Source organism: Octodon degus, unplaced genomic scaffold (genome assembly GCF_000260255.1).
Source record: "Octodon degus isolate 3935 unplaced genomic scaffold, OctDeg1.0 scaffold00017, whole genome shotgun sequence".
NCBI lineage: Eukaryota > Metazoa > Chordata > Mammalia > Rodentia > Octodontidae > Octodon > Octodon degus.
In genome coordinates, this window is record NW_004524593.1 from 1,678,802 (window position 1) to 1,694,835 (window position 16,034).

General features: G+C 36.5%; 1 protein-coding gene across 5 annotated transcripts in view; it reads left to right on the plus strand.

Moving 5' to 3' along the window:
• The window catches only part of Cop1 (COP1, E3 ubiquitin ligase), a 212,767-nt gene that overhangs the window by 160,615 nt on the left and 36,118 nt on the right, over positions 1–16,034 (plus strand). For all 5 annotated transcript variants that reach the window (XM_004626780.3, XM_023710244.1, XM_012513744.2 and 2 more), the window contains one exon: positions 11,720–11,837. In XM_004626780.3, coding sequence (XP_004626837.1) covers positions 11,720–11,837 — 118 coding nt within the window. The remainder of the gene's footprint in view (positions 1–11,719; positions 11,838–16,034) is intronic.

Consider the following 16,034-nt stretch of genomic DNA (forward strand, 5'->3'; position numbering starts at 1 on the left):
AAATTTCAAATCAACTAAAAGGCAAAAATAAGAGAGTAAGTAGAGTTTCAGATATACCTAATTTTATTTATTTTTAATTTTTAATTTATGTGTGTGCGTGTGTGTGTGTGTGTGTGTGTGTGTGGCCAGCTAAGCCCACCAGGGGGCGGGGCTGGCTGGCATGTGGTGCTAGGGGATTGAACCGTGGTCCCTTTGCTTTGCTAAGATTGTTCTAAGTAGGTGCTTTAGACCACTGAGCCATCTCACCAGCCCCTACACCTAATTTTAGTAAATAGAAATTGTTAATGGCTCCACAGGAAAAGGAGGCATTAGCATTAATGTTCAGAATACTATAACATATTTATAGGTGATACATTTTAAAAAGGGTATGGAAAACTAAGTTCTATTTTGGCACAGATGTACATAGTTCAGTGGCACAGAAACAGGCTCTCAAGTATAGGAGTATTTGCTATTTGCTATTACATATGGTGCCATTACATAAGGTTTGTGGGTGAGGGAATGTTACTTCTGTGTTTGGACTTTGGATATTTATATGGGGAAATTAAATCGGACTTATGCCTCACACCATATACAAAATCTATTTGAGATGGTTAAGCTACTTAAATGTGAGCAGTAACATTATCAAATATTCAGTACACAATATTAGAGAATATCTTCGTGATTTTGTGTTAGAGAAGACTTTAAAGTATATATCATAAATGAAACATGAAGCTTTTGTTTACAATTAAATTAAAAACTTCTGTTCATCTAATTATATTAAAATTTTCTAAAGTCATTAGTTGGGAGAAAATATTTTACAGTATGTAAATGATAAAATGTTAGTATGCAGATAATATGGTCATGTCATTTAGGAAAAGAAAAGATGGGCTGGGGAGATAGCTCAGTGGACTCAAGGACCTGCTTAGGCAAGCTCAGGGACCATGGTTTGATCCCAGGCATCACATGCCATGCCAGCCCCACCCCTAGTGTTGGCTGAGCCAGCCAGAGTCTGGGTGTGGTGTCACATGCCTGTAATCCCAGCACTAGGGACGTGGAAAGCAGGAGGATCACCACAAGTCGGATCTGTGTAGTGCGACCTTGCTACAACCAAATACATAAAACCTTTGAACAACCAAATATATAAAAAAAGAAAAAAGCAGAGTCGCTTGAGGTGGACTGCGGGAAACTGCCTTAAGGAAAGGCAGGAAAAAATTGCTCCTCAGTTGATTGGTAGGCCCTCTGAAGTTTTAGCAGCTTTGCCTGAGAAAAACATAATCACATAATGTACACTTATGGCATAGTTTTTAGCAATAAACAATACACATTTACTGATAGGACATCCTCATGGTAGAATGTAAACACCAAAATGAATAAATCACAATTCCATGAATCTGTAACAAATGTTCAATGAAAGTAAATCTCAGAAAATATACCTTATTGTTGCATTCATGAGTGTTCAATACAAGTAGTATATCATTTAAAATGTATGCATTGATGGTCAACCATGCAGTAGAAAAAGGAAATAAATATATGACTTCAGATTGGGTATACCTCCCAGAAAAAGATGTGATACATAGGGAAAATTTAAGTCACACAAGTAATTCATAACCACATGGTAGTTAGAAGGAGATCAAAGCTCCTCACGTAGTATATGACACTCTTCTATATGCGAGATGTTAAGTCACAAAATTTTTTTGAAAAAGTTAAAAATATATCTATATACATATAAGTAATTAAAGCAAATGCTCAAAATAACAACCAGTTCACATAAAAATAGTAAATCTCTTTTGTGACTTTTAAGATATCACAAGTCAGGCGCAGGGGACTGCAGTCCGATCCCCAGCTCCACATATCATACCATACCTGCCTTTGAGGCAGCCTGAGCCAGCCTCCCCCCTCACCCCCTCAAAAAAAAAAATTCGTTCTTAAGATATCACAGAAATGTCTTAAAGTTGACTTACAGTGTAACAGGTATAAATGCTTAATTCAGTGGATAGGGTAGTATCTCTTGAAGTTTTCTTCAAGAGCAAGGCTTTATCAAAATGGTTTAATTGTTACTATTTTCATTCCCTGTAGATTACATGAATTTCACTGTTAGCAGTATCATTTGTGTTCCTTTCACCAGCACTCAGCACTTACACTGAACTTGAAGTATTGCTACTGTCAGTTTGGCTTAAGTGTAGAGATACAGATTTGAGACAAAAGTCTGATGTCCCAAGAGAGCAGGGAACACTGGACTGAGCCCGAGGAGGGTTGCTGTCTGTTTGCAAATTCCCGGCAAGCTGGGACCCAAGGCAGCAGATAACAGCTTCTCCTGCAGGCGCCCTGTCCTTTGATCCCTTGCTTGGGATGTTATCCACTAGCATTAGGCAAATGGTGGAAGTCAATAGAGATAGTAGTTTGTATTCACTTAGGTAATTATGCACATTCCTTAGTCTGCCTTTACCCCTCAATAAAAGTGAGATGTTTCTGAGGCTCTGGGCTCACTTGGAGAGAGACTAATCTCAGTGAGACCTCTGAAGCTACATTCATCAGGTCTTCTCGTCGTTTCTTTCGGCACCAACCCGTACCACACAACACTTAAGGGCAGAGTTAAAATAAACAGCCAGAATAAGCCAAGATTATGGTTTCTTCAGAGATTCATCCTTTTGTGTTCCGGTTTGGATCTTAAATGTTCCACGAAAGACTTGTTGAAAGCTCGATTCCAGTAGTGATAGCACCATTGGAAAGTGGTGGGCCGTTGGGAGGGGGCGGACTGTAGAGGCACGCAGATGGCTCTGGGGTTGTGCCCATGAAAGGCTCCTCTCTTCTTTTGCTTTCTGGCTGCCCTGGGGTTAATAGCTTTGCTCTGCCTCGTATTCCCCACCATAGTCGTCTGCCTCACACAGGACTAAACACAAGTGACTGTTAGCCAAAATAAATATTTCCTCCACTCAAGTTGATTAGGTCAGAGATTTTGTCACAGCAGTACAAAGCTGACTAGTACATCTGGTCAAGTTATGGTGCACGCATATTGTATACATAGCGGAGTGACAAATCATAACTGTAGATTATTTTCTTTAGTGAGAATTGGAATGAGAATTTAAAGAAGAGGGTGTGTTACAGAGGGTAAAAATATTTAGACAGTCACTTATAGCAATAATCGCGCCTCGGATAAACCTCATTGGCTATGATACTGCCACTGTGCAAAGCTAGACAGTCACTTATAAATACATAATCTTTAAAAACTTTCATGAATTAAACATACTGTCTCCCCCACTTCCCTTTTTTTAGTGTATTTTTACAAGGTCTCACTACACAGCTTGAATTTGTACTAATCCTCCTGTTTTCAGTCTCCCCAGTGCTAGGATTATAGGCATGTGCCACCCTGCCTGGTCTTGGTAGCCAGCTCAGTGTGCCTGGGGGTGGGGCCAGTGCGGCTTGTGCTGCTGGGGATCAAAGCCAGTTCCCTGTGCTTGCCTAAGGAGATGTTTAGTCTGCTGAGCTATCTTGCTGGCCGTCCCCTTTTTAATCTGTCTTTTTTTATAAGATGTGCATTATAGAATATATAGATTATCGTTTCAGTGTTAGGCAATTTCCTGAAAGCCTGTGTTAGTGTTTATTTTCTCATCTTTTTGTGACCTTTTAAAAAAATTATTTATCTATTTGGTACAGGGTCTTGCTGAACTGCTCAGAGTCATAGTGATCCTCTTGTCTCAGCCTCCCCAATGCTGGGATTACATGTGTGTGCTACCACACCTGGGTTTAGGGGCTGCCTTTGGTGCAATAGGCACAGCCTGAGGCCAGTATGGCGTGGGGTTTGGCATGTGGTACTGGGAATCAAACCCGGGTGCTTGTGCTTAACAGGCAGGCTCTTAGACCTCTGAGTTACCTCCCCGGCTTTTTGTGACCTTTTGATTTGTGAGTGTAATATGTACAATTTATATTTTAGATGTCAGGTCTGTCTCTTTAATAATCTTGGATTAATATTAAGCCCTATAAACTACCTAGAAGACTCTAGTAATTATACTTCAAGAATAGATAGTGCCAATTAATTGTTCTCTATTAATCAGTATCAAGCTATTGTAAGTTGTTGAAATAATTGTTTTGTATGTAATATTTATAGCAAATTGTCTTAGTGGTTTTAATTCTTCTCTACCTATTCCTGTGTGGGCCAGAAGTTGACCATGGTACTCAGAACTTGCTAATCTGACTTGTTTTGACTGCATTGATGGTGAATGGAGCAGAAGTTTGAAATGTGTACGTAGTTGGGCTCTTTTATTCTTCCTCCCTGCCATCATCATAAGGAGAGTATGCCCAAGCCAGCTGCTGGTCCTGGTAGGACATTTGAAATAGAGTCTCTTTGCTCCAACCCATTCAAAGTCCACACACATAAGCAAGTGAATCTAAGATGCCCCTGGTCAGTGCAAGTAAATGAATGTTCTAAGCCAATAAATTTTGAAATAGTTTCTTATATTCGAATTTTGTAATGATAGATAATATACCATTGTATGAATTTTTATGATAATAAACAAAGGCCCTCTCATTATTGTCTCTAACTGTCCATCTTTTATTTATAAAAAAATATTGCTTATACGGTACCAGTATATCCATAAGCTAGTGTTATATCACTCAGTGACTTCCACTGGTTTGAAAGCATAGGAAATATTCTATGTAAAGCTACTACTAGTACTTTTATGCACATGCTTGCAAAAGCTTATGGAAATACATATTTAAATACCTTATTTTCCTCTAAAGCTGTGACTTCTAGCCAGCCTCGCTCCCCTCCTTATATTATAAACAAGCTGGAATGGAAAGAAACAATTAATGCTTTAATTTATTTTGTCTCTTTTTTCTCCTTCTTGTCTTCATAATTTCTTATGTTTCTTTTTTTTTTTTCCTACCAAGTTTACATGCATATATCTGGTAATATGAATAACTGGTTGGAAGAGAAAACTGTGTATTACAACAAATACTGTTAAATTTGTATTACTTCGTTAAGTGAAAATTTGTATCATTTGCAATTTTTTCTGTTCTAATTTGTACTCTATTAAAAAAAAAAAGCCATTAGAGTTAATTACGGAGGTGTGCAATTAGCAGTTCCAGCTTTCTTTCTTTTATTGGTCACTAAGAAGTTTATGTTCTTCTATTGTTAGATTCTCAGTCTCATGTGTTAATTACACTGTAATTACAATATAGGTTGCGTAGGATAATTTTTGGGTTTAGAGTTAATAAAAGTAGTGGCATGGGGCTGGTGAGATGGCTCAGTGGTCTAAAGCACCTACTTAGAACAAGCTTAGCTAAGCAAAACACAGGGACCGCGGTTCAATCCCCCAGCACCACATGCCAGACAGCCCCGCCCCCTGGTGGGCTGAGCTGGCCACACACACATAAATAAATAATTAAAAAAAAAAAAATGTTTAAAAAAAAAAAAGTAGTGGCATGATATGAAGAGCTGTAAGGGTATTTCCTCGTGTGAATGTTGGAGTTTTTGTCGTAGATGTGATATGGTAATTTTCCTCATTGTGTTGAAATTAACAGGAAGAGTGAGTAGAGGGCTGTGATAAGCATGTTTAATCCGGTGAAGATAATTATAAAATTATGTCGAGAAGGTAATGAACAGTTCCCCAATCAGGTTGATGGTAGGAGGAAGGGCAAGGTTAGTTAGGATTGCAAGGATTCATCATATTGCTATTAGTGGAAATAATATTTGTAACCCTCAAGCTAGTAGAAGGTTTGGAGGGCCAGAGGTATATCCCAGCAGCATAAGCGCCTGCCTGGCAAGTGCAAGATCCTGAGTTCGATCCCTGGTACCACAAAAACAAAAACAAAAAAGAAGAAAGTTTGACTATGACTTCGCTAATAGTGTGAGTATGCTAAGCAGAACAGTAGAGAAGATGTAAGGCCACAGGCAATTAATGAGGGCAGTTGCTTCTATGAAGCTCCATGGGGTTTGGATATGGCTAGCAACAATGACTAGTGCTATGTGGCTGATGAGGCATGCAATAAGTATGCAGTGAGGGATTTTAAACTGTGTGGCAGAGGCAGATAAAGCTAGTTGTAATTATGCCTCAATAATAGGAGGACGAAGGAGTATGCTGTAAAGCTTGTTAACAGCTCTAGGAGTTGTGAAAATCCTATTATTCTGTAACCTCCCAAGTTTTAGTAAAATGGCTGCAAGATCTATGGAGTGTGCAATTGGGGCTTCTGCCTGTGCTTTTGGGAGTCAAGTGAAGGTCATATACTGGTAGTTTAATTATAAATGCTATAATACATGTTAATTATATTAGGTTATTAGGTCAAGTATGGGTTAAGGGTAGGTTATAATACTTAAATAAGAGAAAGTTTAATGATCCTAGTTGACTTTTTAAGTAAATTAAGGTAATTATAAGGGGTGGAAATCCTGCTAAATAGATGAAAAAACATAACCCTGCTTTTATTCATTCGGTTTGATTACCTCAATGTGTGATAATAATTAGAGTAGGGCTTAAAGTTGTTTCAAAAAGAATATAAAACAATTCTTTCTGCTCCTAAGAATATTATGATTAAGAATAATTGTAGGGATATATATATATATATATATATATATATATATATATATATATATAGTTTTTTCAGGTTTCTGTTTCATTGTTTAAGTGATGTTGACTGGCAATAATTATTATTGATAATAATCATGTTATTAGAATTAAAAAAAGGGAAGATAGAAAGATAGTTTTAAAAACTGCCCAAAGTATAGATAACTTATAGTAGCTACAAAAGATTATTCACCCAGGCTTCCTAATCCTTCAATAATAGGTCATACCTATGAGTGCTCTTCATCTCTGGGGTTGATTGTCTTGAAGATATTTTCTGTTTTTCTTTAAAACAGAATATACTTGTATTCTGATTTTTTTTTAAAGTGGTTGATAAAATGCTATAGAAGGAACCTTCATTTGGGTAAAGGATATAGAATTTGATTTGAATTGCAGAGAACAAAGGAAAATGTGAGAGAAAGTGTGGAAAGTGAGTGTGACTTCACAGTTGTGCCACAAAGGAAGTGTGGAGTTGCACTCACCTTTGAAGCACAGCACTGTAGATTCCCCTAGCAGCCAGCTTCCTGAACCACAACCAGTGTGTCAGCCGTTCTGCTCTCATCAGTATAAACCCTGAGAAAGAATGTGAGAAAATGTTTCTGGGTGTTACAGAAATCTACTTAACTAGGTTTTTTTTTTGTTTGTTTGTTTGGTTGGTTTTTTTTTTTTTTTTTTTGGTCACAGGGTGGGGACAGTACTGGTATGACTTTTTCACTTTTTATTCATTGTACTTTCCCAGGAAAGGAGAAGGGATGGAAAGAATCAGCACATGTGTTACAGAATTATTAGAAAAAGGAAGTGAGTATGGTACTGGGATACAGCAAAATCAACCATCAATTAGACACTTCTGGTGAGCATCTCCAAAGCCCAAAAGGGGCTTAGTCTTGGGCAGTTCAAGAATGATGTCAAGTGTTCAGGAAAAGAACTGGTAGAGTGTCCTTCTGTCCCTCCCCATAAGCTCAAGATTTCACAGAAGGCTTTCACTTCTAGCAGTAGACTTGGAGTTACATCTTTCCATCTCCTGTTGAACAGAATCTAATTTGACATAAATTTCTTGCATGTCTGTATTAAAAGATCCTGAGTGACTTGAATGTACATTCATGTGAACTTTCCTGGGTGTCCTGATCCCCATTTTCACATAGAAGCCCCCAGTTTCTTTTTAGGATGAAAATAGAGCAGGTTTCATCCATCCAGTGTCATCTTTAGCATGAATTGTATCAAATAGCCCTCATGGCTCAAAAGGTTGGGAACAAGAGGTAGGCACTCCTTGCTTCTCCAGAATTTCTGTGTAAGTCATTTATGAAGTGCAAAGGTATTGTAAAAATTAAATAGAGATACATGTGCATATGTAGGGATTTTTTTTTTTTTCTTTTCTTTTAGGAAAGAAAAGATAGGAATCAAGTTTTTAAGACAGGTTTAGCCTCAAATAGGAAACAGATAGGAAACAAAAGAAAAATGGTTCAAGATCCCCCCAAAAAGCCTTATTTTACAGATTCTTTTACCTGGTACAGGACCTTCTGTCAAAGATGCTTTTGCTATCTTGTACTCAATTCAAAAAAAAAATTTTTATAAAGTTGTAAAAGAATATGGAGAAAAAACAAACATATTACACAAACTAGGCCATCTAACAGTCACCAAATCAGATTCAGTGAGGTCCTACAAAACCCAGACAGACACAGTAATCAAGGCAGGCACAGCATTGGGAAGAGACAAAAAACCAGGATCAGACACTCATTACCCAGTGCCTTCTATTGTGTGTGTCCTGTTTCAACATAGTGAGGTAGATTTGTGTTGTTTTTGCTGCATGTAAATGACAAACCCCACTCCCCCACCCCCCACCCTTCTTTTTTTTAAGCTACCAAGACACTATTCATCACCACTGCACCAGGGCAGGCCACTGGCTTCTGGAGCCACAAAGAAGGCTTCCCCTGTGGGTCTCCCTGGAAGCCAGTAATGTTGAAAGGTTCAACATTTTGGTCATTGCTTCATATAACCATTTAGCACAGTGGGCACAAAAGCATTGTTCTTAAAACTCAGTCTTACCAATTCACTTCTTTTAAAAAAAGAAACACTCGTTTGCACACACGCACACATACATGCACACACACAGACCCTGCTATGCATCGAAGAGCTAGGCCAGTGGTGGTGATCCTATGGCATGCCTGCTAATTTTTTTTTTTAATGTTTTTGACAAAAGATGTTAATGTATGAATTTTTTCTAAACTAAAACCTCAGTATTCGATTTAATTGCAGTGTTGACACTTGGATTAAGTAAGTGGGCTTGGGGTTGATTTTTGGGCATTCAACTCTAAAAGGCTCACCATCATTGACCACTAAGCTAACAGCAAAGGATGGATCAAATATGTACAGCAAGCCCCTTGCCCTTGGATTAGACAACCATCACCTAACCTTCTCCGGCTTTTCACCTGGTCCCATCTGTCCTAACTTCTCTGTAATACCTTTTTCTGTTGAGAGTAATTTCTAATCTTCCAGGAGAAGATCAAGTCATGGCCTGCCACTTTAAAACCTAGTTTCCTATGAAACATTTTCAAGGTAGAAAGCGTTTCAAGAGGGTATTATGATGGAAGACTCAGCTGGAATTGACAGAAATAAGATACCTATTCACTTAGATTATGTACTCCGTTTGCTCTCCATGGTGATAAAAACAAAAATATTAGTGGTGTGCAGACCTGGAGCTGCTGCCCATTTACCCTGGAGATGGTCATGTATGTGAGAACACAGTGCAGGAATGAGGGCCTTAAATTGAAATATACACAAATACAAAACCAGGGTATTTATTTTATAGAGAAAAAAGTTAAAATGCACAAGATACATTAGTCACACAAATGCAGTTGGCATCCTGCATAAAGTGGGACCCAAGGTGCCATTGTCCAAAGAGGAAATAAAGAAAATCACACTGACCCAAAAAGGGGTAGAAATGAGTTAGGAGCAGCAGGGCTGCAGCCATTTTCCCCATCTTGCTTTTTCCTGTCATTGCAACTATTGCTTAGAACAGTTGCTAGCACTGCATCCCAAGACTAGGTTGTGAGGCAGGAAGATCACTGATTATTCAGCAGGAGTGGTTATGTTGCTTAGTTGTGGTCTTCACTTCTATTAAATAAAACCTATTTATTCCAAAATTATTCTTTTCTAGTAACTGTTAAAAAGCCACTTCCAGGACCGGCCAAATAGCTCAGCAGATTAAAATGCCTGCAAAAAGGCACAGGGGCCAGGGGTTCTATCCCCAGGCCTGCTATGCTGGCCCTGACCTCCAGGGCATGCTGAGCTGGGGATGGAGACTGAGTGTGGTGGCCCGCGCCTGTAATCCCAGCTCTTGGAAGGCTATAAACAGGCAGATCGCTACAAGTCCGATCTAGTAGTGAGACCCTGAACACCCTGTAGACCCTTCCCTTAAAAAAAAAAAAAAAAAAAAAAAAAAAAAATATATATATGAAAAAAGCCATTGCCATAGAGCAGGTGGCTATGTCTGTAATTACCATTTCTTTTAGGACATAAGGATATGTAAAAAACAACTAAAATTCCATCTGCTGAATATGTAGAGTTTTATAATAACATATTTGAAAAAAATTTAAATCTTAAGGGCCTAAGTGAAAAAAACAGTCACCTTACCCACAACCCTATAAGTTTACAGACATCTAAACCCAACTTTTGTACTCTAAAATCTTATTTTTCTTAAAAAAAAGGCATTCAATACTGATCTCTTATTTATCTAAAAGTAATCAATGTATAGCAACCTTAGTATTTTAAATACATACATTTACTGCAAATATATTATTGATAATACTGAGGGATGTCAAATGGAATACAGTGATAAACAGGAAAAGTCCTCTGCCTTTGTGGTGCTTACATTGAAGTATAGGAATCAACCAAAACAAACATACCATAAATAAGCATGAATTAAATTTATTTCCCTCCTAATTTTCTTGAGCCAGAAATTGTTCAGGAGTAAGTTAATTTCCATGTGTTTGTATAAAGTCTAAAACATTACCTGTTATCTAGTTTTATTGAACATTCATTGCAAAAGATGATCTATGTGAGTCTAGGTTTTTAATTTTTTTTAGTAGGTTGAAATTTGCTTTGTGTCCTGCCATGTGATGTTGAGAAGTCTATGTGTCCTGCAGCTTTTGATTGACATTGTTTATAAATAGGTTAGACCTGTTTGTCCTGAAGTGTAGTTAAATTCTTTTGTTTCTTTGTTCAAATTTCCTACCTGGATGATTTGTCCAGTGTTAAAAGTTGAAAAAGTACTCTTCTTTTACTCTTTTGGAATCTGCTTTCCCTTTAGGTCTGTTAATATTTGCTTTGTATATGTATTTGCTCTGATATTTGGTGCACATGTAATTATAAATTCTATTATCAAATTGACCATCTTATTATATAGTGACCTTTGTCTCTTTTACTGCTTTTATGTGAAACAAGTATGACTCATTCTGCATTCTTTTAGTTGCCCTTTGTAAATAATGTATTTTTCATTCTTTTCACTTTCAACCTATGAATGTTGTTAGACATAAATGAGTTCCTTATAAGCACCATATATTTAAGTCTTAACCGTTGGGGTCTTCTCGGTATTGCATTTCACGCACTGAGTCTAAGGCAAAGTCCTGTGATTATTTTGTCCTGTTCCCACGGATGGGGACTTTCTCCATATCATACTGTGCAAGTCTGGCAAAGGGGTAGTGGAGGCAGTTGCTTGGCCACCAGTCTAACTCCGGTTCTCGGGTTCAGCCAGATGCAGTAGCCAGGACACAGAGATTGTAGGCCCTGTTTGAACTAGATTGCATCATGATGGACCCTGTAGTGGTTTTGAGTGTAAGGCCTGGGCCTAATTCCCTCTTCCTCAGCTTCTCTTCACACGGTATTGTTTGAAGTTCAGATAGAGATTCATGGACAGTTCATTTCTTTCTCTTCTGTGTGGCTTTTCTTGTTGTTATGTAAAAACTGGGGTTTGTGATGTCTCATTTAGTTTCCTGAGCTAATGCAAAGGTAATTAACTACCTGGATAATTGAGATCATTGTCTAGAGGGTCTTACTGTGCTGCCATAAGGCTCTACCTTGCCGTTTTCATATTGTCGGTGAAACATTTGATGAAAAATACTGAAGCCACTTGTTAGCTTTGCATTCTGTTTCTTCATTTACTACCTTTGTCCCATTTTGTTTTGTTTTAGATCACTGTGTCCACTACTATGATCTTCGTAACACTAAACAGCCAATCATGGTATTCAAGGGACACCGAAAAGCAGTGTCGTATGCAAAGTTTGTGAGTGGTGAGGAAATTGTCTCTGCGTGAGTATTATTATTCTTAGAGGATGAGCTCAATACAGAACTGTCAGCATTTGACAGTCTGTAAAGTCACTATCAGTGTATGTAAAGAATAATATCAGGTTATATGCATTTTTAAAAAAATGATAGCTATTTATACTTTTCCCATTACAGTACATATATATTCTGATCTGAATTCCTCCTTTGTATAATCCTGTAAATACCAGTTTTTAATGCAACCCTTACTATCTCAAATGCCACATTTAATTTCATTTGAACTTCAAATGGTATTTCACTTAGTGCTTCTCCTGAAGGAGAACAACATAGTTAATGCAGTAGAATGAGAAGTATTTTAATTATTAAAGTCAACTAATGTTGCTGTATATCTAATTAGAGTATAGTAGTAGAATTTTCAGCTTTAAATAATTTTTGACTTGTATACTAACACTGAGTTCTCTGATTTCACCAGGTTTTGTTTTTGTTTTTTTATATCAGGGTCAGTGATCCATTTTTATTTGATATTAGCACAGGGTGAAAGATACATATCTAGGTGAATTCTTCTGTGAATAACCAAGCTTCTCAGCACCATTTGTTGAAGAGGCTTTTTTCAGTGTTTTTGCCCCCTTTGACAAAAATAAGATAGCTGAGGGAGCGTGGCTTCTCGTGCACCTCAGTTCCATTCTGTTGGCTAACGTGTCTGATTTTGTGCTACTGCCACACTGTTTCTGTTATTGTAGCTTTATCGTATAACTTGAGATCACAATTGCAATACCTCTGTTTTGCTCTTTTTGATTAGGATTGTGTTGATTACTTTGTATGTCTGCTGGTTCTGTATAAATTTCAGGATTTAATTTTAAGGATTTATATTTCTAGTCTTGTAATGAATACTGCTGATACTTTTATTGGAATTTCCTTAAACTCATGTAGTTTTTTGTAATATGGCCATTTTGGCAATATAGTTTTTTCTATGTAGGACACTTCCCAGTGTCCACTTCAGGCACTTTTCTTCAGAGTACTGCACCTACTGGTAGACATCTTTTCCTTTCTTGGTTAGGTTACTTCCTTGCTGTGTAGTTTTTAGTTTTTTTTTTTTTTTTAAGTATGTTTGAAAGTTACCATGGATGGGTTTGTGTTGCTCATTTCTTTTTCAATAGTTTCATTGTTAGTGTATAGGAATGTTACTGATTTTTTTTGTGTTGATTTTATGCTGAATTTATAAGTTCTAACAGCCTTCTGTCAAGGTTTTGGGCCTTGTTTGTAAAGGATCATGTTGCCTGCAAATATAGTTTGACTTTTTCCTTCCGTGTTTGTATCCATGTTATTTCTTTGTCTTCCCTGCTTGTTCTGGGTAAAGATTTGAGTACTGTGTTTAACAAGAGTGGTGAGATTTGTTTGTTTCTGATTTTAGAGGGAATACTTTGTTTTTCCCCATACTGTATGATATTGGCAGTGAGTTTGTCATAAATTCTTTTTATGTTTGAGGTAGAGACTTTGTGCACCTCTTCATCAAAAGTTTTATCAACTGATACTGGAATTTTTGAAAGTCTTCTGCATTTGTGGAGAAGATGGTGTGATTTTTATTCTTTTGTTTATGTGGTGTATTAAATTTACAAATATATGTATGTTGAGTCATCCTTGCATCCCTGGATGAAGCCAACTTGGTCATAGTAGATGAGCTTTTTCATGATTTGCTACATTCTGTTTATAAATCCCTTATTAAGGATCTTTGCATCTGTGTTCATTAAATAAATTGGCCTGTAGTTTTCTTATTTAGTTGTGTCTTTGTCTGATTTTGGTAGCAGGGTAACACTGGCTTTAAGGAATGAGTTGGGCAGTGTTTCTTCTTCATTTTCATTTTCTGAAAAGAATTTGAGGAATATTGGCATTAGTTCTTCCCTTAAGTTCTGATAAATTTAAATAGTAAATCTGTTTATTTCTGGGCTTAGTTATAATTTTTTTATTTTGTTTTTTGTTTCGGCTGGCTCAGGATGCTGTAAGGGCAGGTCTGGTAGGGCATGAGGATCTGGGGGTCGAACCATAGTATAAATATGTTTTGAAGAGAATTTTCTCAAGTGATTATCTATACTTGACAGATATTCTCTAAGTAGTCTTCTACACTGAAATATTAAAATGTAAACTTCAAGGTGTTAGTGAGGTACACAACTTTCAGTTGTCAAAATAAACTGCTCTGCCATCATAGGTAGTCTCATTTTTCAGTTATCCATCTCTTAGTTTTCTTAATTGTGTGTATTTTTCATTCTTAATTTCTTTTTTATATTCACTTTCTTCACAAATTTAATGATTTTCTTTTTTATTTGTTTCTCATCTCTTAGACTATTAATGCCACTACCTCATATTTGGTATCTCTTACCACATCTACCTCCACACTAGTTGGTCTAAATGAGAATAGGTAATTTGAATTGGTTTGGCAAGGTGATAAAAATTGAATTATAGAAAGGATAAAACATTAATTGTCCACTCAGCTTTAAGAATATCATTTTTGGGGCTGGGGAGCTAGCTCAGTAGAATAAGCACTTGCCTTATAAACGCAAGGTCCTGAGTTCAATCCTCAGTTCTGAAAAAAATAAAAATATATATCCCATTTTTATGAATAAATATGATAGGCAATAAATAATTTAAATATTATTTAGACTCATATAGATGTTATATGGCAAAAATGTTTTTCTTTAATTTCAAATTTACAAATATTCAATTTGACTTAGTTAATTGAAATACATGTGTACTTAATTGAGTTGGAAGTCTTCACCTTACTAAAATGGACATGTAATATATTTTCACCAGTCATTCTGCCCTCTTTGTTTTTATAAATCTCAATTGTTTTCCCCCTTGGAATGATTTTGAAACTTAGAAGTAATTTAGAAGTATTAGGAATGAATTCAAACATCCAGAAGTGTATTTGAGAATACTAAAGTTAATACTTAGATATATTTTAAAGTATAGACCTGAATGGATATTCACTGTAACATTATTGAGGAAAATGAATTAAAAGTAATGCTGAAAAACAGATGTTATGAAGAGTTTGTGAGTGACACTGGAGAAAATATAAAGAGTTAGGAGTTTGGCCTTTGAATTCAGACAGATTGTGTGTTGGCTGTACTCTTTACTAGCATTGATAGCTTGAAAACATCTTTAAACCTCTAAATTTCAGTTTCCTAATTCTCAAAATGGAGTTAATAGTACTTATGTTTTGACTCCTTAGCTAAAATATTTAAAGCCTTTTTTTTTATGTTCTCCTTTGTCTGCTTTTATTTATTTATTTATTCTTTTTTTTTTTCCATAAATTTATTGAGAAACAAATAGCAATGAGACAGTTTCAAACCAAACTGGTAGGACAGTTTCAATAATTAACACATTGTATAAAGCCTTTATTATGGTATCCTATTTAGTGAATGTTAGAGTAAGAAATAATATGGGGGTTTTGTGGTCAATAATAACTATATTGTTACGGAAAAATGTAGAACAAGTTAGTCAATACTGGAAGCCATTTATAAAATTGTATGTATAGTATGTCCCATTGTTGTAACAAAAAGAAAAAAAATGTGGTGTCTTATGGAAATCCTAAAATTACCTATGTTATGGTGGAATGAGGGGGGAGTAAATAACGACATTTGTAAATTCTGTCAGCAGGATAAATTACTTTATAAACACATAGACTTCACTATCTTATCCCTCATGTGTAGGAATGACTGAGCTGCAAAAATAGATTGTGTCAGGGCTGGTGAGATAAACTCAGCAGACTAAGCACCTGCTTAGGCAAAGAACAGTCCCCAGCACTACATGAAGTGCAGGCCCCACCCTGAGCACATGGAGCAGGCCACCAAGATGTGGTGTGGTGGTAGTGCATACCTGTAATCCTAACACTGGGGAGGCTGAAAATAAGAGAATCACTATGCGTCTGAGCTGCATAGTGAGACCCCGTACCAAATACAATAAAAAAAAGTTTTTACCATTATTCCAAAATAACTTGTTGAACAGTTCAAGGTAAATCAGATCAAGAGAGACCATATCTTTAGCATTAAACACATTGCAGTAGAGCTTCTCATCGTTTGGTGATAACGGTATGGTAGGGTTGATGCCCTTCTTGTATATAGATTGTGCTACGTACAAAAACATTGTTAAATTTTAAATAAATTTAATTTTCAAATGATCTCATTAGATTCATTTCATTTTATAAAGGAGTAATAATTGTATTTCATATCT